Source organism: Hypanus sabinus, chromosome 10 (assembly GCF_030144855.1).
Source record: "Hypanus sabinus isolate sHypSab1 chromosome 10, sHypSab1.hap1, whole genome shotgun sequence".
In the NCBI taxonomy this organism is placed as follows: Eukaryota; Metazoa; Chordata; class Chondrichthyes; order Myliobatiformes; family Dasyatidae; genus Hypanus; species Hypanus sabinus.
In genome coordinates, this window is record NC_082715.1 from 82,266,957 (window position 1) to 82,291,501 (window position 24,545).

General features: G+C 42.4%; 1 protein-coding gene across 10 annotated transcripts in view; it reads right to left on the reverse strand.

Annotated features, from left to right (window-relative positions):
* The window catches only part of LOC132400831 (dystonin-like), a 363,464-nt gene that overhangs the window by 314,671 nt on the left and 24,248 nt on the right, over nt 1-24,545 (reverse strand). For all 10 annotated transcript variants that reach the window (XM_059982254.1, XM_059982250.1, XM_059982247.1 and 7 more), the window contains exons 2-6: nt 18,551-18,717; nt 3,489-3,601; nt 2,493-2,599; nt 2,277-2,396; nt 2,035-2,130 (exon numbers count right to left, since the gene is read on the reverse strand). In XM_059982254.1, the coding sequence (XP_059838237.1) occupies nt 2,035-2,130; nt 2,277-2,396; nt 2,493-2,599; nt 3,489-3,601; nt 18,551-18,717 (603 nt within the window). The remainder of the gene's footprint in view (nt 1-2,034; nt 2,131-2,276; nt 2,397-2,492; nt 2,600-3,488; nt 3,602-18,550; nt 18,718-24,545) is intronic.

A 24,545-nucleotide genomic window follows, 5' to 3' on the forward strand; every position in this document is an offset into this window, starting at 1 on the left:
CAACTGTAATGTGGCAACACTTTATAGGTCATAAAAACTTCACAATTGGAGATTTAAAATAAAAACCAGGCCAACCGTGTATGCAGCATCTTGCAAACTGGGAGAATCAACTCACGGCCCTTAGTTATCTGATCTGCTCTGTACTAAAACCTTAAAAGTGAGGGATAAAAAGAGGACTCATTTCCCTCCTGCAAACAAGCTGAGAGGCAGCAGAATTCTTGAGAAACAGGAATGGTGGGGACAAGGGCTAGGAATGCTGGCGACAGATCACCTTCTTCGTTATGTGTGTTACCCGACCCAGGGATCATCACTGAGCCTCAGAATAATTTATTTTAAAAACAGCCAAAATGGGCAGGATGTAACACCATGAGAAGGAGGAGCACAATCCATAAAGTCTGCTCCACCATGGCTGATACATTTTACCTCTCCAACTCTGTTTTCCTGCCTTCTCACCATAACCTTGACAGTCTTATTTATTAATTAATTACCTATCCACCTCCACTTCAAAATACACCTAATGGCTTGGACTCCACAGCTATTTGTGGCAATAAATTCACCACCCTCCTGCTAAAGAAACTCCTCCTCGTCCCTGTTCTGAAGGAACACCCTTTTATTCTGAGGTTACACTCTCCGGTCCTAGACTCCATCGTTATTGAAAACATCCTGTGCACACCTACTCTATCAAGACCTTTCAATGTTTGGTAGTCCAGAATGAGATGGTCTATGTTTCTCCAATTAATTTTAATTAATTAAAAGTAATTACTGTGTTTAATACCAATACAGTGATATAGTTGGTAAAGTTCCTGCTGACCAACTCCAGTGACGTGGATTTGATCCAGATCTCCATTGCTGGCTCTATGGAGCTTGCATGCTTTTCCAGTGACTTTGTGGGCTTACTCTGGGTGTTCCAGCTTCCTACCGCATCCCTAAGGTTGTGCGGCTTGGTAGGTTAATTGGCCACTATAAGTTACTGTGAGTAAGTAAGTGAATGGCAGAATCTGGGAGCAAATGGATGGGAATATGAAGAGGATAAAATTGAATTAGAATAGGATTAATCTTAATGGGGCTTCACAGATTCGATGGGCTGAAGGACCTGCTCCCATGCTGAAAAACTGTGACCCTCATTTGTGAGCAACTTACGCTGCAGTGCATTTAACAGAATTACAACAGACAAAGCAGCCATTCAATCCACACATTTCAGTGTGTTACAAAAAAGTATTTTTGTCTCAAGTTCTGCATCCTTTCCTTCCCTCCGCTCTCCGCAACTTAAAACAATTTTGAATTCTCACTCTTCTATTTCTGATGGAAGATTATTTAGGTAGATTAACTCTTTCTTTCCACAGATGTTCTCTTACACTCAGTGGCTACTTTACTAGATACCTCCTGCACCTAATGAAGTGGTCACTGAGTGTACGTTGGTGATCTTCCGCTGCTGTAGCCCATCCACTTCAAGGTTCGACTCAATATATGCTCACAGATACACTTCTGAACCTCACTGTTGCCTCCCTGTCAGCTTGTTCCACTCTGCCCTTCAACTCTGACCTCTCTTACTAACAAGGCATTTTCACCCACAGGACTGCCACTCACTGGATGTTTTTGGTTTTGTTCACACCATTATCTGTAACCTCTAGAGTCTGTTGTGTGTAAAAATCCTGGGAGATCAACAGTTTCTGAGATACTCAGACCACCCCATCTAGTACTGTACCATCAATCATTCCACGATCAGTCATCTAGATCACATTTCTTCCCCATTCTGGTGTTTGGTCTGAACAACAACTGAACCTCTTGACCATGTCTGCATGCTTTTATACATTGAGTTGCAGCCACTTGATTGGCTGATTAGGTATTTGCATTAACAAGCAGATGTACAGGTGTACCTAATAAAGTGGCCACTGAGTGTATTCTGTATTATTTCAGATTTCCAACCTTTCGAATTTCTTGCTTTTCCATGAATTTTATTCTCCTTTCATTCTTGGAACAGTGAATACAAGTAAAACAGGCAACACAAGTGTAGGATAGGTGAGATGTACCTACCTCCAACAATTTATATAGCTGTTTGATTTTAGTTTTGTCCTTCTCTTTTGGAGGGATCTCTGTGTCTTTGAACTGTATGTACTGATTATAAAGTGCCTGTAGAAAATGACAGTTGACAATTAAGGTATTGTCCAACGAAAGAAACTACTAAAAATGTGAGAGTCGAGCAAATTATTTCACATTTCCAATATCCACAGCATTTTGCTTAAATTTCAAAGAGATTTACTTTCATTCTTAAATACCTTAAGTTCTGCAGGGTTGTTTGAGTAGCTCCGATCGGACATAATCGTCACGTGGTGCTTGATCCATTGGATGAGGTAGTTCACCATATTCTGGTATTCTATCCACTTGACATCTACGTCCTAGCAGAAGCCCAACATAAGTTTGAACAATGTTATTCTGTTTGAGGAATCCAGCATACAAAGTCAACAGAAAGATGTGGTTAACTTTCCACTTACATTTGCACTGATGCCTTCACCGCCCTCTGGAATTTTGGGGAAGACATCATACAATGACGACACATAAGTGATCACTGATTTCTCATCAGGGGATGCTACGTTAACATCTGAGGAAATAAGCAGGCACCAAGCATCATCAGAGCAGTCTTGTGGTTCAGTTGAACAGACGGAAATTACAGCAGAAATGGAAATGAGTTCATGAATTAGTTCAGAGAGTAAATATGGTTATTTATTTCTGATTCATGAAAGGAAATTGAATTTAAAAAAATGAATCCTTTCTTTTGAGACACAAGTACAATGCCCATCTGGATGAATAGGGTCTAATGAGCTAACCCTGATATCCACTGGCATTCTCGTTATCGCTCAGTATCCCATCCTCACCAGGGTGTGGTCACCACCTATCTGAGTTTAAGTTACATTAGTCCCATATATACTGCAGTTACACGAGATTCTGATTCATTTACTGATGATACGTACATTGAAATTTACAGTGAAATGTGCCATTTGCATTAACAACCAACACAACCTAAGGAAGTGCCGGGGGCAGCCCACAAGTGTGGCCACACATTCCAGCGCCATTACAGTGTGCTCACAATGCTCAGCAGAATAACATAAGTAACAACAACATAACAACAGCAATAACATAACACAACAGAAAAAAAACAGGTCTCTTTCCACCCTCTTACCAAAACACCCGGTCATTCACCTCCACATCATAATTCACCATGAATTTTAGTACCTTTAACTTCCACTGTCTAAATAGAATGTAATGTAAACACATTCAGGAAAATTATTTTTTAAAAAACTCATTTCCATGGAGTGGATTATTGTGAAACTATGAAGCTGACTCCATTAATTAAAAACTGGAAACAATAAATCATCTCATCCAGTCACTGATGCAAGTCAGCAACGTGGTGAAATCCACTACATTGAAATGACAACAGATCATGTTTGATATAGAAATTATAGAGTTTAACCAATGACAAGGAACTTTACCTTCTGGGTCCAAGAGCCTTGTGACACCAAGTTTCTCTGCTACACCGAAGGCTTGTTCCAAGTTGCTCACATTGCTTTGAATTGCCACTTGACTCATATCTACCAGGTCCGGCCTGAAATTCCCAATAACACATTCGGGCATAATTAGAGAAATGGTGATTTAACGACATAGACCAACAATACAATTGTACCACCATGCTTAAGGACAGCTTCTATCCCACTGTTATCAGATTCTTGAATGGGCCTTTAAATGAAAACTGGATTCTTAGCCTTACAACCTGCTGCATTATGATCTTGTTATATACCTGTATTGTACTTCTTCCGTAGCTTTTACATCTCAATCTGCAATGCTGTTGTTTGATTTCATTCTACCCTAATGCACTGTGTAATGTGTGTATGAACAGTATGCAAGACAAGCTCCTCACTGTAGCGTGTGGGAGGGGTGACAATAGTAAACCAATCCCAAACTTCGGGTTACACCGTGTTCAGTTTCATTATGGACTAGCAGTCAGTGTTACACTATCACAGCTGCAGCAACTCGGATTCAATTCTGCCGACTTTCTAGATTTTCCCCATGACTGCATGGGTTTCCTCTCAGTGTTTTGGTTTCTTCCCACAGTCCAAAGGCGTATGGTTTAGTAGGAAATTTGGTCACATGGGTGCAATCGCACAGCTCATAGGTGCCGTTACCGTGACATATCTCCAATTTAAAAAATAAAAAAATAAATGCAGTTTCTTAGAAATAGTAGCCAGGTTAAGAAAATTAACTTATGCTTGTGACGTAATGGATTTGTACACGCAGTGGCCACTTTATTAGATACAGCTGCTCCTTAATGCATATATCAATCATGTGGCAGCAACTCAATGCATAAAAGCATACGGATTTTGTCAAGAGGTTCAGTTGTTGTTCAGACCAAACATCAGATTGGGGAAGAAATGCGATCTATCTGACTTTGGGGTTGATCAGGCCCTGGCGTGTGTTCCAGCAGCACTGGTCCATGGGTCACTTCTTGATCCATGGCCATCTGGAGGTCCCACTGGCTCTACTCTTTGCAGCCCCCATAATGCCATAAGTTCTGCAGAGCAAGCAGCCAGCAAAACCTATACGCCCCACCTCTATAGGCTCACATTGTGCTCTCCATCATCGTCTCTAGCACCACTCTACCAACTCCTGGTATTTGGCTTTCTTACGCTCGAATGCCTCATCAATCTGATCTTCCCAACGCGCCGTCAGTTCACCTGCTTCGAGGTTTCTGACAAAATGACCATATCGGGCCTCAGTGATAATGATGCAATGAAGTATGGGAACTTTAATTGCTTGCCCAGATCAACTTTCAGGTAGCAGTCAAACACTGGAGAAAGGGAAGCCTACTGAGGCCTTTAACAATGGCTATGGGCTTTCAGGGACCACAGAGTTTCTTACTGTTGTTAATGGCCGAGGAGATATTTTCTGCCACTGCCTTCAGCACCTGGTCATGGATAGGTTGCGGTCTTCTCCCAGTACTTTTGGGCAGCTGCTGAGGACGTGTTCCAGAGAGAACATGATCCTGCTTCACTTTTGCCCCTATCATGAACCTGATACATTGTCTGCCAGATGTTGGACCAGGAGATCTGCTACTTCAGTGCACCTTCCCACCTTGTCCAAGCTCCCTGCTGCCCCATTCCTAGCATCCTGTTGGTACACACTTCCTTGAGAGCCACTCACACCCCTATTGCAGCTGTCCCTCCCTGAGCTGTGTCATTCAGGTTGAAGGAAAGCTGCCCAGCTCTGCCTGACCAGATGCCAGAGTTCCTATCAGATCCCTGTCTTGAGATGTGACTCAGCCATCTCCACTGATTCCTGGGCCTCCCACTTCCTGCCTGCTGTTGAGACGTTGGGGTTAGGGCAATTTTTATACAACAACAACTTGCTTGCATGGAAAATCAGAAACTCCTTGTCCAGGCTGCTGAAGGGAAGCTGCAGTTTATCCCTCTCCCCATAGAAAGCAATGCAGTGCAGGCTACTTGGGAGGCCCAGTCATCTTCAAAGGTCTTTCTTTGAAGAGCCTCACCTGCTGACATGGGTGTCTCATAGGCAAGAGGATTGGGGTAGGATGCCACGAAGATAGATCCAGGCCTTGAACTTGTCAGGTAGGCTGGACTTGTCCACACTCATGAACCAGACTTCAAATTCCTTGGTGGTCTTGCAGATAGCAAATGCATCTCTTAGGCTGCGGTCAAAGATCTTCCCAAGGCTCTTGATTGGTTTCTCAGAGACAGATGGGATAGCAACACCAAGAGGAATGGAACTTGTTGATGAGTCTGCCTTTCTTTAATACTAGAAACCTGGATTTCTCTGGCTTAAAGCTCCCCTGCCTATTTGATGAGCCTCTCTAGCCCCTGGAGGACCTATCTGCTGCTTGGGACTGATGTAGTTATCATCCAAGATGATTCTTCCAAGATGGCAGTGCGACGCAGCTTGCAGCGGCCACTCCAGAGCTGATAATCTGTTATTTATGAAGTGGGGTGCCAAGCGCAATCATAATCAGTTGAAAATGGACGTGGGAGCATGGAGGAACATCGGGAAATCTCCAGGAAGACCTTCTTCGTTGCTGCTGCTACCGTGAGGTCCGGGTCTCTGCTAAGAAGAACAGGCCCCCAGTCCTCGGGGTTGCGTGCCGATGGCCGTTGGCGAGGCCGTCTTAATATGCTCGGCAGAGGATGGTGCTCGGAGAAGCTGTGCCGGAGGGGATGGTCGGAGGCTCGGAGGTTCGACAGACTCGGAGTCCACTGCGGTCAGGTCGCTTTCGGTGTGTGCTGTGTCTGCGAGGCTGGGTTCAACGGAGCTTTCATTGTGTGCTGCGTCTGCGAAGCTGAGTCGGGCGGCGCCGTGGAAGTTCATAGCGGGGGTATTCCCTTCTGCTGCCGGTGTGGGATGGCGAGTCTGTCGGGACCCTGGGGACTTGTGGAAACTGTGTGGTGATTTCTTTTGAACTTATAGTCCTTTAGCATCTTTGGACTATTTTTACTGTGCCCATGGCCTGTTTTTTCATCAATTATGCTATTGTTTGCACTGTTGCAACTATATGACCTACTAAAATGAACCACCTCACACTTATCTGGGTTGAACTCCATCTGCCGCTTCTCAACCCAGTTTTGCATCCTATCAATGTCCCACTGTAACCTCTGACAGCCCTCCGAGAGATAATGTTACAGCTATATAGGACCCTTGTCAGACCCCACTTGGAGTACTGTGTTCAGCTCTGGTCACCTCACTACAGGAAGGACATGGAAACTATAGAAAGGGTGCAGAGGAGATTTACAAAATGTTGCCTGGATTGGGGAGCATGCCTTATGAGAACAGGTTGAGTGAACTCAGCCTTTTCTCGTTGGAGCAATGGAGGGTGATGAGAGGTGACCTGATGGAGGGGTATAAGATGATGAGAGGCATTGATCATGTGGATAGTCAGAAGCTTTTTCCCAGGGCTGAAATGGCTAGCATGAGGGGGCATAGTTTTAAGATGCTTGGAAGTAGGTACACAGGAGATGTCGGGGTAAGGTCTTTACGCAGAGAGTGGTGAGTGCGGGGAATGGGCTTCCAGCAGCGGTGGTGGAGGCGGAAACAATAGGGTCTTTTAAGAGGCTCCTGGATAGGTAAATGGAGCTTGGAAAAATAGAGGGTTATGGGTAAGCCTAGGTAGTTCTAAGGTAAGGACATGTTCAGCACAGCTTTGTGGGCTGAAGGGCCTGTTATTGTGCTGTAGGTTTTCTATGTTTCTAAGAATGTTAAGGAGTTAAGATGGATGGAGTTACTGTGTGATCTGGCCAAGTGACTGTTCAGGCAGGGGAAGGCAGATAGCCTGACCCCACTCTCAATGTACTGTGGGGACTGTCAGATCCTGATTCTTTTTCAATCCAAAGATACATTGGAAGTCAAGAATGAGGCATAAAATTTGTTGATTATGATCATTTTAATAAGTATTATAAGAGTAGAGAATAGGAAGGAAGAAGCAAGATGAGAGACAATGAAAAGCAGAAGGAAAAAGACTAAAAATAAGATGCTCTTTTCTTACCTGGCCACAGATAACAGAACTTCCATTGTTAAATTTAACTAATAAAATAGCCAGATTTAAAAAAATGTGACATCTGCCACTGAAACCAAAAACTTTTCTGGAGGAAGACAGAGGCAAATGTAACCACTGGAAAACACACTCAACAATTTCATGTACTGTACATAAGTGGCAATAGAGAAATATAAACAAGCAAAAGAAGTTAAACTACAGGAACAATATCAATTCTGCAGCCCAATCCAGCAGTACATTCTCAACCACAACCTTTAATCTGGAATTAGGTTGCACAAAAAGCAAAGTAGCAACAGACAGCTGAAGAGGATGAATCACATCAGATGTCATGGCAACAATGAAAGCATCAATTAATTGTAAAAGAGGACATTTGGAAGCCAACTTCAAACAAATAACAGCAAGGTAATTAACCAGTTAATCTCCAGTTGAGGTTGGTTGTGAGATATCTAGAAGACATGCTCTGTTCTTCTATGGAAGAAGTATCAGTGGTTCTTCCTTTCCAAGAAGACTCTAGATAAGTGCAGCCTTCTCTACATCAGTAAGACCCAATGAAGTTTGGGGATTGCTTTGTCAAGCATCTTCACTCTATCCACAACAAAAGTCCGGTTTTCCTGTCGACCACCCATTTTAATTCTGCTTCCCATTCCAACATGTAGATCCAAGGCCTCCTCTACTGCCAGGATAAGGCCACTCTCAGATTGGAGAAGCAACATTTCATATACTGCCTGGGTAGCCTCCAACCTGATGGCACGAACATTGATTTCTTTAATTCCAAGTAATTTCTACCCCCATTGCCCTGATTCTTTTTCCATTGCCCATTCTGGCTCCCCTCTCACCCCTTCTCTTCTCATCTGCCCATCACATCCCGCTAGTGCTCCTCCTTCTTCCCTTTATTGCATGGCCTACTCACTTCTCCAATCAGATTCTTTCTTCTTCAGACATTTACCTCTTCCTCCTATCACCTCCTGGCTTCTTATTCCCTTACCAACCATCTCCCTCACCTACCAGCTTGTACTTCTTCTCCTCCCTCCACCTTTTTATTCTGACTTCTTCCCCCTTCCTTTCCAGTCCTGATGAAGGGTCTCAGCTCAAAACATCGACTGTTTATTCCTCGCCTTATATTTTGCCTGATCTGTTGAGTTCCTCCAGCATTTTGTGTGTGTCACTCGAAACATTAGATGAGGCCTTGGCTTAGTGGCTTCTGTGGAAGGCAACACCTCTGGCTGTGCAGCACACCAGCTGTACAGAACAGTAACTATTCATTTAGTCTTTGGTGGAACTTGAATTCAAACTGCTGATTGAACACCAACTGTCAACCACCCACACCCTCAAACTGTATTAATACCATGAACACTGGTTTCACTGCATTAGGAGCAGCATTCATGGAACATTGAACAGTACTGGACAGTACATGCCCTTCGGTCCATGATGATGTGACAAACTTTTACCCTCCAAGAACAATCTAACCCTTCCCTCCTACATAGCCATCCATTTTTCTATCATCTATATGCCCATCTAAGAGTTTCTTAAATTCTACCACAATCTGTGCCCTCTGTGTAAAAAAATTACCTCTGTCATCCCCCCTAAACTTTCCTCCAATCACCTTAAAATTAGGCCCCCTCATAGCAGCCATTTCTGCCCTAGGAAAAGTATTATCTGAGTATCCATTTATTTATGTCTCTTCCTTTGAACACCTCTATCAAGTCACATCTCATCCTCTAAACTCCCTAGCCTGTGCGCCTTTCTTCATATGATGTGCCAAGAATCATTGCCAAGGATCTTTCAAGAATCATTGGACTCTGGCATGATTCTGAAGGACTGGAAAATAGCAAATGTCACTCCACTCTTTATGAAAGGAGGGAGGCAGCAGAAAAGAAATTATAGACCAGTTAGCCTGACCTCAAAGGTTGAGGTGTTGGAGTCAGTTGTTAAGGATGAGGTTATGGAGTACTTGGTGACATAGGACAAGATAGGACAAATTCAGCATGGTTTCCTTCAGGGAAAATCTTGCCTAACAAACCTGCTGGAATTCTTTGAGAAGGTTACAAGTAGGATAGACAAATGGGATACAGACGATGTTGTAAATTTGGATTTTCAGAAGGCCTTTGACAAGGTGCTACACATGAGGCTGTTTACCAAGTTAAGATTCCATGGTATTACAGGAAAGTTACTAAGATGGTTAGAACATTGTCTGTTTGGTAGGAGGCAGCAAGTGGGATTAAAAAGATCTTTTTCTCATTGACTGCCAGTGACTAGTGGTGCTCCACAGGGGTTACTGTAGGGACTGCTTCTTTTTACACTGTATAGCAATGATTTAGATAATAGAATATATGGTTTGTTTCCAAGTTTGCAGTTGATACGAAGATTGGTAGAGGATCCGGTATTGTTGAGGAAATGGGTAGGCTGCAGAGGGCTTAGACAGATTAGGAGAATGGGTAAAAAATTAGCAAATGAAATACAATGTTGGAAAATGAATGGTCATGCACTTTGGTAGAAGAAATAAATGTGGAGACTATTTTCTAAATGGAGAGAAAATCCAAAAATCTAGGACGTGAAGGGTCCTTGTGTAGATCACCATACAGGATAACTTGCAGCTTGAGTTAGTGGTGAGGAAGGCAAAGGCAATGTTAGCATTCATTTCAAGAGGTCTAGAATGCAACAGCTGAGGCTTTATAAATACCAGAGAGGCCTCACCTTGAGTATTATGAACAGTTTTGGGCTCCTAACCTAAGAAAAGATATGCAGGCATTTGAGAGGGTTCAGAGGAGGTTCAGAGAAGGTTCACAAGGATGATTCCGGGAATGAAAGGGTTATCTTATGAGGAACGTTTGCTGTCTCTAGGCCTGTACTTGCTGGAACTTAGAAGAATGGGGAGTGATTTCATTGAAACATTTTGAATGTTGAAAGAGCCGATGTGGAAAAGTTGTTTCCCATGATGGCGGTGTTTTGGAGAAGAGGGCACAGCCTCAGGGTAGAGGGGCATCCATTTAAAACACAGAGGCGGAGATATTTCTTTAGCCAGAGGCTTGTGAATATGTGGAATTTATTACCACGGGCAGCTCTGGAGGGCAGGCCATTGGATGTGTTTAAGGTGGAGATTGTTAGGTTCTTGATTGGTCATGGCATCAAAGGTTTGAGGAGGGGAAAAAAAGATGAGCCAAAAATGGCAGAGCAGGCTCAATGGGCCAAATGTTCTAATTGTGCTCCTATGTCTTTTGCTCTCTAATCCAAACAGCATCCTGGTAAATCTCCTCTACATTTCCTCTAAAGCTTCTACGTCTATCCTGTAATGGGGTGAAGAGAACAAAACACAACATTCCAAGTGCTGTGTTTTGTTCCAAACCAGGGTTTTAAATATTACCTCACGACTTTTGAACTCAGTCCCCTGACTAATAAAGGCCAATGCATGATACACCTTGTTAACTACCCTATCAGAAAGGCAAGTCCAGAATCCAAATAAAAACTTCAGAAACATTCAGGTGATATTTTGGAAAGCATCAGGATGACTCAAGCTCTGGGAAGTAAAAAGATTCTGAACATTTTCCAGAATTGATTACACAGATTCAGCTAACTAAATACATTTTTCAAATTCACATGAAGGGTTATTCTCAATTCAGTCCAGATGCAATTTGCACAGTACATTTGCTAACGGTCTACATTTTTATCATGTCAGAGTCTATTTAATTATTGTCACTGGAAGACTGCAAAGCCGTTAGTCAGGTGGAAGGCAGAAATAAAAAGAATCATTTAATGCAGACATCATTAACTGAAAGGCGAAAATAGTAACAAAGGCAAGAGAGAGAGAAGTTGACCTGAACTGATTGGAAAACAACACTTGCACACTTGCAGGGATGACAGCAGAGCAGCAATGGCTGGAATTTTTTAAAGCAATTCGCAAGGCATAGGACATATACATCCCAAGAGGAAGAAGTATTCTAAAGGAAAGCTAACACAACCATGGCTAACAAGAGAAGTCAAGCCAACATAAAAGCCAAAGAGAGTGTATATAATCGAGCAAAAATTAGTGGGAAGCTGGAGGATTGAGATGCTTTTAAAAACCAATAGAAGGCAACTAAAAAGATTATTAAGGTAAAGATAGAATATGAAACTAAGTTAGGCAATAGTATTAAAGAGGATACCAAAAGTTTCTTCAGATACATAAAGTATAAAAGAGAATAGGATGGTTATCAGACCATTGGAAAACAATACCAGAGAGGTAGTAATGGGGGACAAGGAAATGGCAGATGAACTGAATAAGTACTTTGCATCAATCTTCATGTTGGAAGACTCCAGAAGAACAGTGGAAATTCCAGTATTCAGGGTCATGAAGTGTGTGAAGTTACCATAACTAGAGAGAAGGTTCTTGGGGAAGCTGAATGGTCTGAAAGTAGATAAGTCAACTGGACCGGATAACGTACACCCCAGTGTTTTGAAAGAGGTGGCTGAAGAGATCGTGGAGGCGTTAGTAATGATCTTTCAAGAATCAATAGATTCTGGAATGGTTCTGGAAGACTGGAAAATTACAAATGTCACTCCACCCTTCAAGAAGGGAGAGAGGCAGAAGAAAGGAAACTATAGGCTACTTAGTCTGACCTCAGTGGTTAGAAAGATGTGAAGTCAATCATCGGGGATGAGCTCTCAGGATACTTGGAGGCACATGATAAAATAGGTCAACATAGTTCCCTCAAGGGAAAATCTTGCCTGACAAATCTGTTGGAATTCTTTGAAGAAATAATAAGCGGGATAGACAAAGGAGAATCAGTTGATGGTGTATACTTGGATTTTCAGAAGGCCTTTGGCAAAATGCCAAAGTTACCAATCAATGGCATTACAGGACAGATTCTAACATGGATAAAGCAGTGGCTGATTGGCAGTAGGTAAAGAATGGGAATAAAAGGAGCCTTTTCTGATTGGTTGCCAGTGACCAGTGGTGTTCCACGGGGATCTGTGTTGGGATCAATTCTTTTTACGTTATATGCCAATGATTTGAATGATGGAATAGATGGCTTTGTTGCAAAGTTTGCAGATGATATAAAGACAGGTGAAAGGGCATGTAGTTTTGAGGAAGTAGAGAGGCTACAGAAAGACTTAGACAGATTTGGAGAATGGGCAAATAAGTGACAGATGGAATACAGTGTTGGGAAGTGTATAGTCCAACACTTTGGTAGAAGAAATGAAAAGGTTGACTACTTTCTAAATGGAGTGAAAATACAAAAAACTGAGATGCAAAGGGTCTTGAGACTACTTGTGCAGGATTTCCTAAAGGTTAATTTGCAGGTTGTGTCTGTGGTGAAGAAGGCAAATGCAATGTTAGCATTCATTTCAAGAGGACTAGAATATAAAAGCAAGGATGTAATGTTGAGAGTTATAAAGCACTAGTGAGGCCTTACTTGGAGTACAGTGAGCAGTGTTTGGAACCCTTACCTTAGAAAGGATGTACTGAAACTGGACAGGATACAATGGAGGTTCACAAAAATGATTCCAGGATTGAATGGCTTGTCATATGAACAGTGGGTCTGTGCTCGCTGCAATTCAGAAGAATGAGGGGTGACCTCATTGAAACCTATTGAATGGTGAAAGACCTTGACAGAGTGAATGTAGAGAGGATGTATCCTTTGGTGGCAGAGCCTAAGACCAGAGGATACAGCCTGAGGATAGAGGGGCATCTTTTTTGAACAGGGATGTGGAGGAATTTCTTTAGCCGGAGAGTAGTGAATCTGTGGAATCCTTTGCCACAGGCAACTGTGGTGGCCATATCTTTATGTACATTGAAGGCAGAGGTTGATAGATTCTTGAATGGCATGAAGGAATACAGGGAGAAGACTGGAGATCAGGGCCGAGAGGAAAACTGTATCAGCCATTAATGATATGGCAGAGCAGACTTGTTGGGTCAAGTGGTTTAATTCTGCTCCTATATCTATGGTGTTATTGTCTTAATAGTGTTATGTGAGGGTAATGAAGAGGAGCAGGGGATGAGTGAAGGTGGGAAGGAGTTGGGGGAAGAGAGAAGCTTGAGGGTGGGGAGAGAGAGAGAAAGCATCATTAGGCATTTTGCAGGAAATGAAGTACTTGTGAAGTATAATTGCCCGTAAATTCCACAGCAAAACCCTCTCTAAAATCAGTGATGCGGAATATACGCTCGCTGGCCACTTTGTTATGTACACTTACTTGTACAACTGCTCATTAATGCAAATATCTAATCAACCAATCATGTGGCAACAACTCAATACATCAAAGCATGCAGACATGGTCAAGAGGTTCAGTTGTTGTTCCGACCGAACATCAGAATAGGGAAAAATTGTGATCTGCATGACTTTGACCACGGAATGATTGTGAGTGCCAGACAGGGTGGTTTGAGTATCTCAGAAACCGCTGACCTCCTGGGAGATTCATGCACGAAAGTCTCCATAGTTTACAGAGAATGGTACGAGAAATGAAAAAAAAAATCCAGTGAGCGGCAGTTCTGTGGATGAAAATGCCTTTTTAATGAGAGAGTTAAGAGCATAATGCCCAGGTTGGTTCGAGGCAACAGTAGTACAAGCAACCACAGGTTACCACAGTGGTGTGCAGAAAAGCATCTCCAAACGCACAACATGTCAAACATTGAAGTGGATGGCTCCACTTGTGTACCTAAATACAGCAGCCACTGAGTGTTCATGAGCTTTGATGTCCAAAAGTTCTTTAAAGCCATTGAGTTATTTCTGATGTGTATTCACTTTGATGATGTGGGAAACAGCGTCAAAATAAATGACTTCATTGTTTGTTTCAATTACTTTGAGAATTTTCTTTGCTGGTTAGAACTCCCACTGTTGTAGGATTGTTCTACATCCCTTCATGCTAAACCTCAGTTTACTTTCCTAGCCAGTGGAGTCCCTCTCCTTCATGAAAGAAGCTGTAGATTTGGAAAAGCTGATGAATGAATATTAGGGTCAGAGAGTCATAGGACACTACAGCACAGAAACATTTATTATTTCCTTCCCTAACTGTACATAACATATGAAAAGACAAAGTAAAGCCTCAACAATAAGCCATTTGCAATTTGCCAACCAGCTCGGATTAATGAGGTGGCAAAGGAGGTCCCCCAAACAGCACAACACTACAATATGTCCAAATTATTGTCAACTACATGTGCGGTGAAAAGGGTTACATCAAAGGATTTTATATTCTGAATAATACGTAGTTCCTTGCTTAGTTTTAAATCTGCCTCAACAAGCACTGAAGCAATCCAGCACAACCCAAATAAATATTTGCCTGTTCAGTCAGATCGTGCATTTACAGGTAGAGGTATAAAACAACAAAGCAATTAAATGTAACCAGCCTCCACCTAGATGTTTAAAACATCTGTCACAAAAGTTTTAAACTGTGTTGGCCAATTACACTTCATGGAAGAGTATGCTTCAGTATTTTCCTTTCGGTGACCACACTAGTGGTAATTTAACATGGAATCTGCAAAGGCTATTGAGAAACATAAATGCACTTTATATATCGGTGAAGGAATAAAAGTCGAAGTAAAAGAGTGTCAATGGAGAAACTTGGGCAACTTCCCTTTGGAGGGAAACTGGGCAATTAAAAATGAAGTTGAACCCTGGTCCTTTTTCTTGCATTAAAACCCATATTTACCCATGCCTGCTTTCACCTATTACAAGTCAGCCACTGCTCTTTTTTGTCCCCTAACCTTCTTCCTCTTTCTTTTCCAGTCCTGTTGAAGGACCTTAGCCTGAAACATTAACTGTTTATTCCTGTCCATAGATACTGCCTGGTTCCTTAAGGTAGTCGTAGCTGGAGGAGGTAGTGGGGATAAGTTCCCACCATCTATTAAATGCTCCAATGGCATTAGCCTCAAATAGCCTCTAACAACCAACTCCTGGCCTTCATGTTTGCCTTATCTACTAAATCCAGAAGAACTGTTTCTACCGACAGGAGAAGGGGGAAAGGCGGTTTACTGGTGCCTTAAAACCAGTCACTTCGGGCGGATGGTGCTCATCAACCATGGTCAGCGGCTCATCGAGCCGAAAAAATCAGATCTCAAACCTCTGCTGCCTTGTGGGTATACCCACTCATGGGGAAGGCTTCGGGAGTAAGCCTTGAGGAAAAATCCAGAGCTGGCATCCCTAAGGGAGTCCTACTTTGAGTTCAATGACAACTGGCAACTTCTGTGATGTGTTATGATCCCAGCCCCCTCCTTTGTGAGAATCGCAAGAGCACCCGTCGAAGGGGGGGGGGGGGGGTCAGTAGACCCAGTCGAAGAGAGAGAGAGAAATGTGCCAAATTGCAGGTCCCACCAGGGATACAGAATAAAGAGGACAGCGACTATTGTCTCATGGAGACCATGTGAAGAGCCCTCGGGCAAGGTGGGCTGGTTGAGAGAGAGATTGCATCATCACAACCTGATTGACACCTGCGACCCCGTGAAGAAGTATAAAGGAGAGTCTCAGGGGGACAGCCCCCTCAGACGCACCAAGAAGACACGGGAGAGTGATCCCGCAGCAGCGGGAAGCCATTCTGAAGAAAGCCACATGCGTTAGATTCCGGGATTGGAATCTGTGGCTGAAATCACAGAAAACCGCTTTTAACTAACATCGGGGAGAGGAAACCAATGCTCCCCCTGATTTCACGGAAGATTCATCGAGACTCGGCAAGTTCTTTCTCTTCTCCCCCAATCTCTCTCTCTCGGTCGCCCCACGGAAAACCCAGCGATTTTCAAAGGGCTGGGGCCTGCAGACTTTCTGAGTGACTTTTATATTTCCAACGGACAATCTAGACACCAGCAGAGCTCACTTCTTAATGATGATTATTACTATACCCACGCTTTAGATTGAGTGTTGACGATGTGCACTATCTGAATGTTTGTATTAACCCTACTTTTGTGTCCCTTCATCAATAAAAACGTTTGAAAATAGTGACATCAGACTTCAACGGACCTCTCTATCTTTGCTGGTAAGTTCTCCAGTTACGGGATTCGTAACAGATGCGACGGATGCCAAACAATATTGGTCTCCACCATTCCTTTGGTTTAATCAGATGCATGGACAGGGGAAGCAAACTGCATGGGAAACAGCTTGCTCTCTATATCATACTGCCCTGGCTTGTTTGCACATCACGTCGACAGCTGGCACATAACACCCATGGCCAACCTCGACCAATGGAGGGCCTCATAGAGAGATGCTGCCTGACCAGCTGAGTTCCTTCAGTGGTTGGTGTGTGCTGCTGTGAAAAGATTCAACTGGCAATTGAACAGTTAGCTTTATATAATAGGCTTGATCAATCCCTTTTGCTAAGTGGAATTCTGATTTTCAAATCAGAATTGGAATGGGAGTTTGGAAACAAATGATTGGAGGGTCAACAGCTGCTTCTGCTGAATGTATAATCATGCCAGCCAAATCATCTCTAGTGATGTCACTTTAATTATGCAATACTTTAATTGCAGAGACCACCTTCCATTTGTAAAATACATAGAAACTTTCAGCCCGAGCACCCACCCAAGATGAACAATTAGTCCAGCACAATCTCATTAACAAGTCACAAGAATAGGATGTTAATCAACCATGATAATGGCATTTTCATGTCCAATTATTCTTTCTTTAATGATTGGTAGAGTACAGTTTATGGCAATCTGTCCCATTAATGGTTGCAAAACACAGAACATAGCAGAGGTCTTCAAAGAAAACAAAATTACTTTTAATCTTTGTTTGGAAGGGAAATATACTTCAATCATGTCTCATCTTAGCCTCCCACTCCAATCAGGGAAAATAGTCCAGGCTGCTCTAGGCTCTCTTCAGAACTGAAACTCTCCATCCCAGGCAACATCTTGGTGATTTTCTTCTGCACCCTCTTCAGTGCTACCACATCCTTCCAATAGCACAGTGGTCAGAGCTGTACTAGTACTCCAGCTGAGGTCTGACCAGTGTTATGCCCTGACTAGTGATGGCCGGTATGCTTTCTTCACCATCTTATCTGCATGTGCTGCCACCTTCAAGAATCTTTGGACTTGTACCAAGAAGTCCCTCTGTTCCTCAATACGCCCTAGGATTCATGTTCATACTCCCAATTGCACTACCTCACATTTATCTAGATTAAACCCAAAGTGCCATTTCTCAGGTCATTTCACCAACACGTCGATATCACCATGTAGCATGAGACTCCCTTCCACACTATCAACAGCTCCATCAGACTTTGGAGCATTTTATAAACCTGAGGCAGGAAGCTAAAATTGATCACTTAGTACAGGAAAAAGTAGTTCAGTTATGGCCCCAGTATTTACGAAAGGGTGGCCCAGCCTAAAACAGCCCCAAGCCAGAGGACTAAATATTGTTTTGATAGCCGGCACACACCTGACCTCAATTGTAGGGTCCTGCGGAATTAAGCGATACTTGACCTTTCCCTTTCATTCCTGGCCCTGAAAAAGGGTCTCGGCCCAAAAAGTCGGCTGTTTATTCATTTCCATAGATGCTTCCTGACTTGCTGAGTTCCTCCAGCATTTTGTGTGTGTTGCTTGAGTTCTACCTGTGTCTTTCTTCTCCCTAAACTCTGCTGAGTTTGAAACCCACTATCACATCACATCTCAACTCTTTCTGCTCGAAGAAAAACACCCACATTTTCCAGTCTACTCATGAACCTAAAAACATAAGAAATATGAGCTAGAGCATCTTGCACAACAACCCTGCTCCACCATTCAATAAGACCGTGGCTCATCTGGCCGTGGACTCAGCTCAACCTACCTGCCTTTTCCCCGTAACCTTTAATTCATCTGCTATGCAAAAATCTACCAAACTCTGTCTAAAATAGATTCAATGAGTTGGCCTCTACTTCTTCCCTGGGCAAAGAATTCCATAGATTCACTGCTCTCTGGGAAAAGCAGCTTCTCTCCTCATTGCCATCATAAATCTATTTCCACACTTCTTAAAACTATGTCTCCTAGTTCTAGTTTCTCAACTAACTTCCTACTTTCTTACCTACCCCTTTCATAATTTTATATGAAACTCCACCAAAGGAAAGCTGTACCTGTATCTGTGAATGATCGCATTGAATAGTCTGCCATCCCTCCAACACGAAGTGAAGTTATCACACCGGATTCCAGTGTGGCCTTCTGCCGCCTGCTGTGACCACAACAAGAGTTTCTCCTTCGCTGACATATCCTCAGACTCTCCCGTAACATGGATGTCAGAGATCTGAAAAACAATTTTTAAAGTTAAACAATCATTTGTGCTTCTGGTATCAAAAACACCATCACAATGTTCTACCATTCTCAAACTTTCAAAAAGGACACACAACCCAAAACAATCAACACTCTTAAAATTAACACTCCGAATGTTAAAAGGCCCGAACAGATTAGATATGGCAAAGTTATTTCCCATGGTAGGGGTGTCTAGGACAAAAGGGCATGACTTCAAGATTGAAGGATGTCTATTTAGAACTGAGATGCGGAGAAATTACTTTAGTCAGAGGGTGGCAAGTCTGTGGAATTTGTTGCCATCAGTGGCTGTGGAGGCCAAGTCATTGGGTGTATTTAAGGCAGAGATAGATAGGTTCTTGATTAATCAGGGCATCAAAGGGTATGGGGAGAAGGCAGGGGACAGGGGATGACTTGAAGAATTGGATCAGCCCATGATTGAGTGGTGGAGCAGACTCGATGGGCCAAATGGCCTACTTCCTCTCTATATCTTATGATTCAGATTAGCCATTATCCAACCATCTGAACTGGTGTACTGAAAGGAATAGAATTTCCATAGCAATTTACCTAACTCATGTCAAAAATAAATGCAGGAATTTTATGTACATGTTGAACTTCTGCACCAGTTAAAAAACACAACTAGAAGCTCTTTCCACCAAGTCCCATCCTGAGCTAATCATCATATACTTTATTTGGATCATTTGCAGTTTTAGAAATCAACTGATGGAATGAATGAGCGAATTTGTAGAATGCATTCAAGATGGCTTTTTCAGCAGCTTGTGGTTGGGCCCACAAGGGGAAAGGAAATTCCGGATTGGGTATTGTATAATAAAGCAGATTTGATTTGGGAGCTTAAGGTAAAGGAATCCTTAGGAGTGGCAAGAAACAAAATATGATAGAATTCACCCTACTGTTTGAGAGAGAGAAGCTAAAGTTAGATGTATTAGTATTACAGTGGAGTAAAGGGAATTACAGAGACATGATAGAGGGGTTGGTCGAAGTGGATTGGAAGGTGATGCTAGCAAAGATACTGGCAGAACAGCAATGGCTGGAGTTTCTGGGACCAATTCGAAAGGCACAGGATAGATACATCCCAAAGATGTATCTTTGTTAGCCTGTTAGCCAGTTAGCCTGACGTCAGTGGTTAGGAAGAGTTTGGAGTCCATTATGAAGGATGAGGTTTCAGGGTACTTGGAGGTACGTGAAAAAATTTGCCAAAGTCAGCAGGGTTTCCTTAAGAGGAAAATCTTTTCTGACTAATCTGTTGAAATTCTTTGAGGAAATAATAGGCAGGAAAGACAAAGTAGAGTCAGTGGATGTTGTTTACTTGGATTTTCAAAAGGCTTTTCACAAGGTGCTGCACATGAAGCTGCTTAACAAGATAAGAGCCCATGGTGTTAAAAGAAAGATACTAGCATGGATTGAAGATTAGCTGACCAGCAGGAAGCAAAGAGTGGGAATAAAAGGGGAATTTTCAGGTTGACTGCAGGTGACTAGTGGTGTTTGGCTGGGGCTAGTGTTGGGACCACATTTTTTCATGTTATATGTCAAAGATTTGGATGATTGAATTGATGGCTTTGTCACCAAGTTTGCAGATGATACAGAGATAGTTGGAGGGGCAGGTAGTATGAGGAAGCAGGGAGTCTGCCGATGGACTTAAGATAGATTGAGAGAATGGGCAAAGTGGCAGGTGGAATAAAGTGAACAGACTGTATGGTCATGAAATATGGTAGAAGGAATAAACACATATACTATTTCGAACCTGTGAGAAAATTCAAAACTCATATGTGCAAACAACTTGGAAATCCTTGTGCAGGATTCCCTAAGGGTTAATTTGATGGCTCTGGGCCTGTAGTCACTGGAGAATGGGGGGGGGGGGAAATCTCACTGAAACCCATCAAACATTGAAAGGCCTAGATAGGGTAGATGGAGCTCCTCAGCCTGGGAATGCAGTCAATCTAAGAGAGGGAAAACTCTGATTTCAAACCTCCACTGCCTTGCAGCCATACCCACTCATGGGAAAGGCTTTGGGAGTAAATCCTGAGGACAAATCCGGAGGTGGAGTCCCTAAGGCAGTCTGACATTGCCTTCAACCTCATTCTGGCAACTCCTGCAATGACATTGGTGCCAAGTTGTATTGGCCCTTGCCCTTCCCTCGGACAACATCAGTGTCGTGGAGAGGGGAGACTTGCTGCATGGACGACTGCTGGTCTTCCATACAACCTTGCCCAGGACTGCACCCTGGAAACCATTCCAGGCGCAGATCCATGGACTTGTAAGACTAATTGATGCCACCAGATAGGGTAGATGTGGAAAGGATGTTCCTATAGTGGGGAAGTCTAGGGATAATGGACATAGCCTCAGAATGGAGGGACATCCATTTGCATTTGAGATGAGGAGGAATTTCTTTAGCCAGAGGGTAGTGGACCTGTAGAATTCAATGCCACGGATGGCTGTGGTGTCATTAGGTATATTTAAAGTGGAGGTTGTATGGTTCTTGATTAGTAAGGGCATCAAAGGTTAAGGGGAGAAGGCAGAAGAATGGTGATCAGAAGGATAATAAATCAGCCATGATAGAATGCTGGAGCAAACTCAATAGGCCGAATGCCTAATTCTTTTCCTATGTCTTATGATGCGATGGTCTTAAAAAAGGGGCAAGATGGAGTAAATAAGAGATACAGCAGTAACTACAAACAACTCAAAAGAAGCGGATGCAAGTCTCCATAAACCTCTTAAGTTTGATGCGATGCATTTAATCTTTCATTGACCTCGTGGGCTTTCAACTAGGGAAAAAAAATTGGTACGAAGCCAAAATAAATGAATTTTTCATGGACTTAATTGGAACCCTTAAATGGCCAAAGTGGAAAAAGAAACAGCAAAAAAAATGTTGGTAAAATTTGAAATTGAGCAAACCTATGTACCATTCCTCAAAGCAAAATGAATAAAGTTGCATGGTTGGTGCAAATGAGTGTCTAAGTTATCCTGGACGTACCTGCCACAGCAGGGGTGCAACAGAGCCTCACCAGGTGGATTCCTGGGGCAGGGAAAGAGATTAACCAGAGTGGGCCTACACTCTCTGCAGTTCATTGAATGAGATTAGGTCTCAAACAAATATACAGGAAATTTCTCAGAGATTTCTACAAGCATGACTCAAAATCTCACAATAAGTGGTTGCTCATCCAGGACTGAGATGCAAAGAAATTTCTTCAGCGAGAGTGTTTTGAATCTCTATAACTCCCTATCCGAATGGGCTGTGGGGCCTACATCACTCAGGATATTCAAAGCAAAGATCAATAGATCTTAAAATCTTCAAGTAGCAAAGGGACATGGGATTTGTGCAGCAAAGTGTCTTTAATGTCTTAACTTATTGAATGGAAGAACAGGCACAATGGGCCAAATAGCCTATTCTTCCTCCTGCTGTGAAAATAAGGAAGCCCTTTGCACACCATTCTGTAACTGGATTGTACAAGTGAGCCACAGAACCTCTCTCAGGGTAAATACCAGTGCAGACTGGTCTTCTGATGCATTTCAGGTGGGTTGTCTGAGGAATAAGGATATTAATTGGAATGCTGAAGGAAAATAAAACACAGGAAAGCCAGAGGGAAAAGGAACTCCTTTTCTGAACATTTTCATCAAACAGCTTTGTTTATTGGGTATAAGGAGGTTGAAGGTATGAGAAAGCTTTACTAAATGGCAGTATACAATCATATAACAATCTCTTTAGTGTCCTTGTGGAGCTTAATCATGGAATGGCTGACTGCGAGCAGTTGTGTGCAGGTCAAAGGTTGTTAAAAAAAATCCTACATAAAAATAACCATCACAAGGTTGGCAACACTTCATATATTTGAATCATTTGGCTCCTTTCATTATTTCATTTGATTTTCTTTTAGCAATTTCCAAACCTGCATCATCACTTTCAGTTTTCACCTCCCAGCAGTTCAGAAGAACAAACTCTTTTTGGTTACATCACTGGCATTGGCCATGATTCAGATAATTACACCCTTGCTCCAAATCACAAGAGTCTGGGTTCAAGTCCCAGTCCATAGCTTGAGCACAAAAGTCACGGTGAACTCTCTGGCCATAATTTCCGGATACTGGCATAAGGGGAAACCTGCTTCTCCACCACCAACCCTCTCATGACTTTGTATGTAGCAATAACACCACTTCCCATTCTTCTGAACTCCAATATTCTAATAGTCCAGATTACTCAAACCTTCCCAGTATGACAATCCCTCCAACCCAGGAATGAACCTCATGAACCCTTTCAGAAGCTGGCTCCAATGCAGGCATAAATAAATAAGGAGACATAAATTACTTGCAGTACACCATATGTTGTCTTAAAAAGTGCAGTAGATAGATAGATAGATTCTTTATTCATCCCCAAGGGGAAATTCAACATTTTTCCAGTGTCCCATACACTTATTGTAGCAAAACTAATTACATACAGTATTTAACTCAGTATAAATATGATATGCATCTAAAATCACCCTCCCAAAAAGCATTAATAAATAGCTTTTAAAAAGTTCTTAAATAGTTTACTAAAGTGCATTGAGTGGTAACTTAAGCTCAGTCCTAACCCCGGCACTTTAACATGTCTTGCCCCTGGTGGTTGAATTGTAGAGCCGAATGGCGTTGGGGAGTAATGATCTCTTCATCCTGTCTGAGGAGCATTGCATTGACAGTAAAGTTGTGTCAAGACTTCACTACTTTTATAATGACAGCTAATATTGTATTTGAGTTCTTAATGACTTGCTTTCTCTGCATGATTTTTGTGTTTTATGTCCAAGGATACCTGATCTCTCCATGCAGCAATGTTCTGTACCTCTCTTCATTTAAACTTGGTCCATCTTCCTATCAAGGTGGGGGTACCCTATCAATACCCGACATCATACACCATCAGCTAAATTGTGACCACACTCTTCACTTCTGCCACACAACCTGCTTGCCTACTTACCTTTGTCTCATTGGGAAAATTGGCTATAATATAAACTACATCAAGTGGAGAGAATCCATGTAAGTAGCTGGGGTCGCAACACTATTCCCTATGACAACCAAGGGCTGTGGCATGGTAGCGTAGCAGTTAGCATAACACTATTACAGTGCCAGTGGCCCAGGTTCAATTCACAACTCTGGCTATATAAGGAATTTGTACATTCTCCTAGTGACCATGTGGATTTCCTCTGGGTGTTCTGGTATCCTCCCTGTTTCCAAATACACATGTGTTAGTAGTTTGATTGGTCACATGGGAGTAATTGGGTGGCAGCAGCTTATTGGGTCAGAAGGGCCTGTACCTCCAAATGAAAATAAAATCGAAAAATTACCCATTTATTCCAACGTTGTTTCTGTTTGATAGCCTAAATTCCAGTAAGCTAACATATGACCAACAGCATCTTCTGTAAAAAAACTTTTATATGGCACAAAAATAAATGCATAATGGAAGTCCAAATATTTTACATCTGTCTATCACCCTTATCCATCCTCCTACTTGTCAAATAGGATTTCCCTTTCAACAAATGTATTGACTATGCCAAAGTACACAATGATTTTTCTGAATGTTCTGTTGCTAATCCATTAATATATTCCAGCATTTTGTCCAATAATATTAGGCTAATAATAGACTCCAGTTCCTGTCTTCTGTCTCTCTACATGCTTGAATGGGGTATTACACTGGTGTCTTTCAGAAAGCTAGCTCATTTCTGAAGATCCCAATGAATTTATCCACAATCTCTGCAGCCACTGCTTTTGAGATCTTGGCTAGGTTGCAAACCATCAAATTCAAAGGGTTTGTCAGCATTTAGTCTTCTTAAACCCACAGAGGATGTCCTG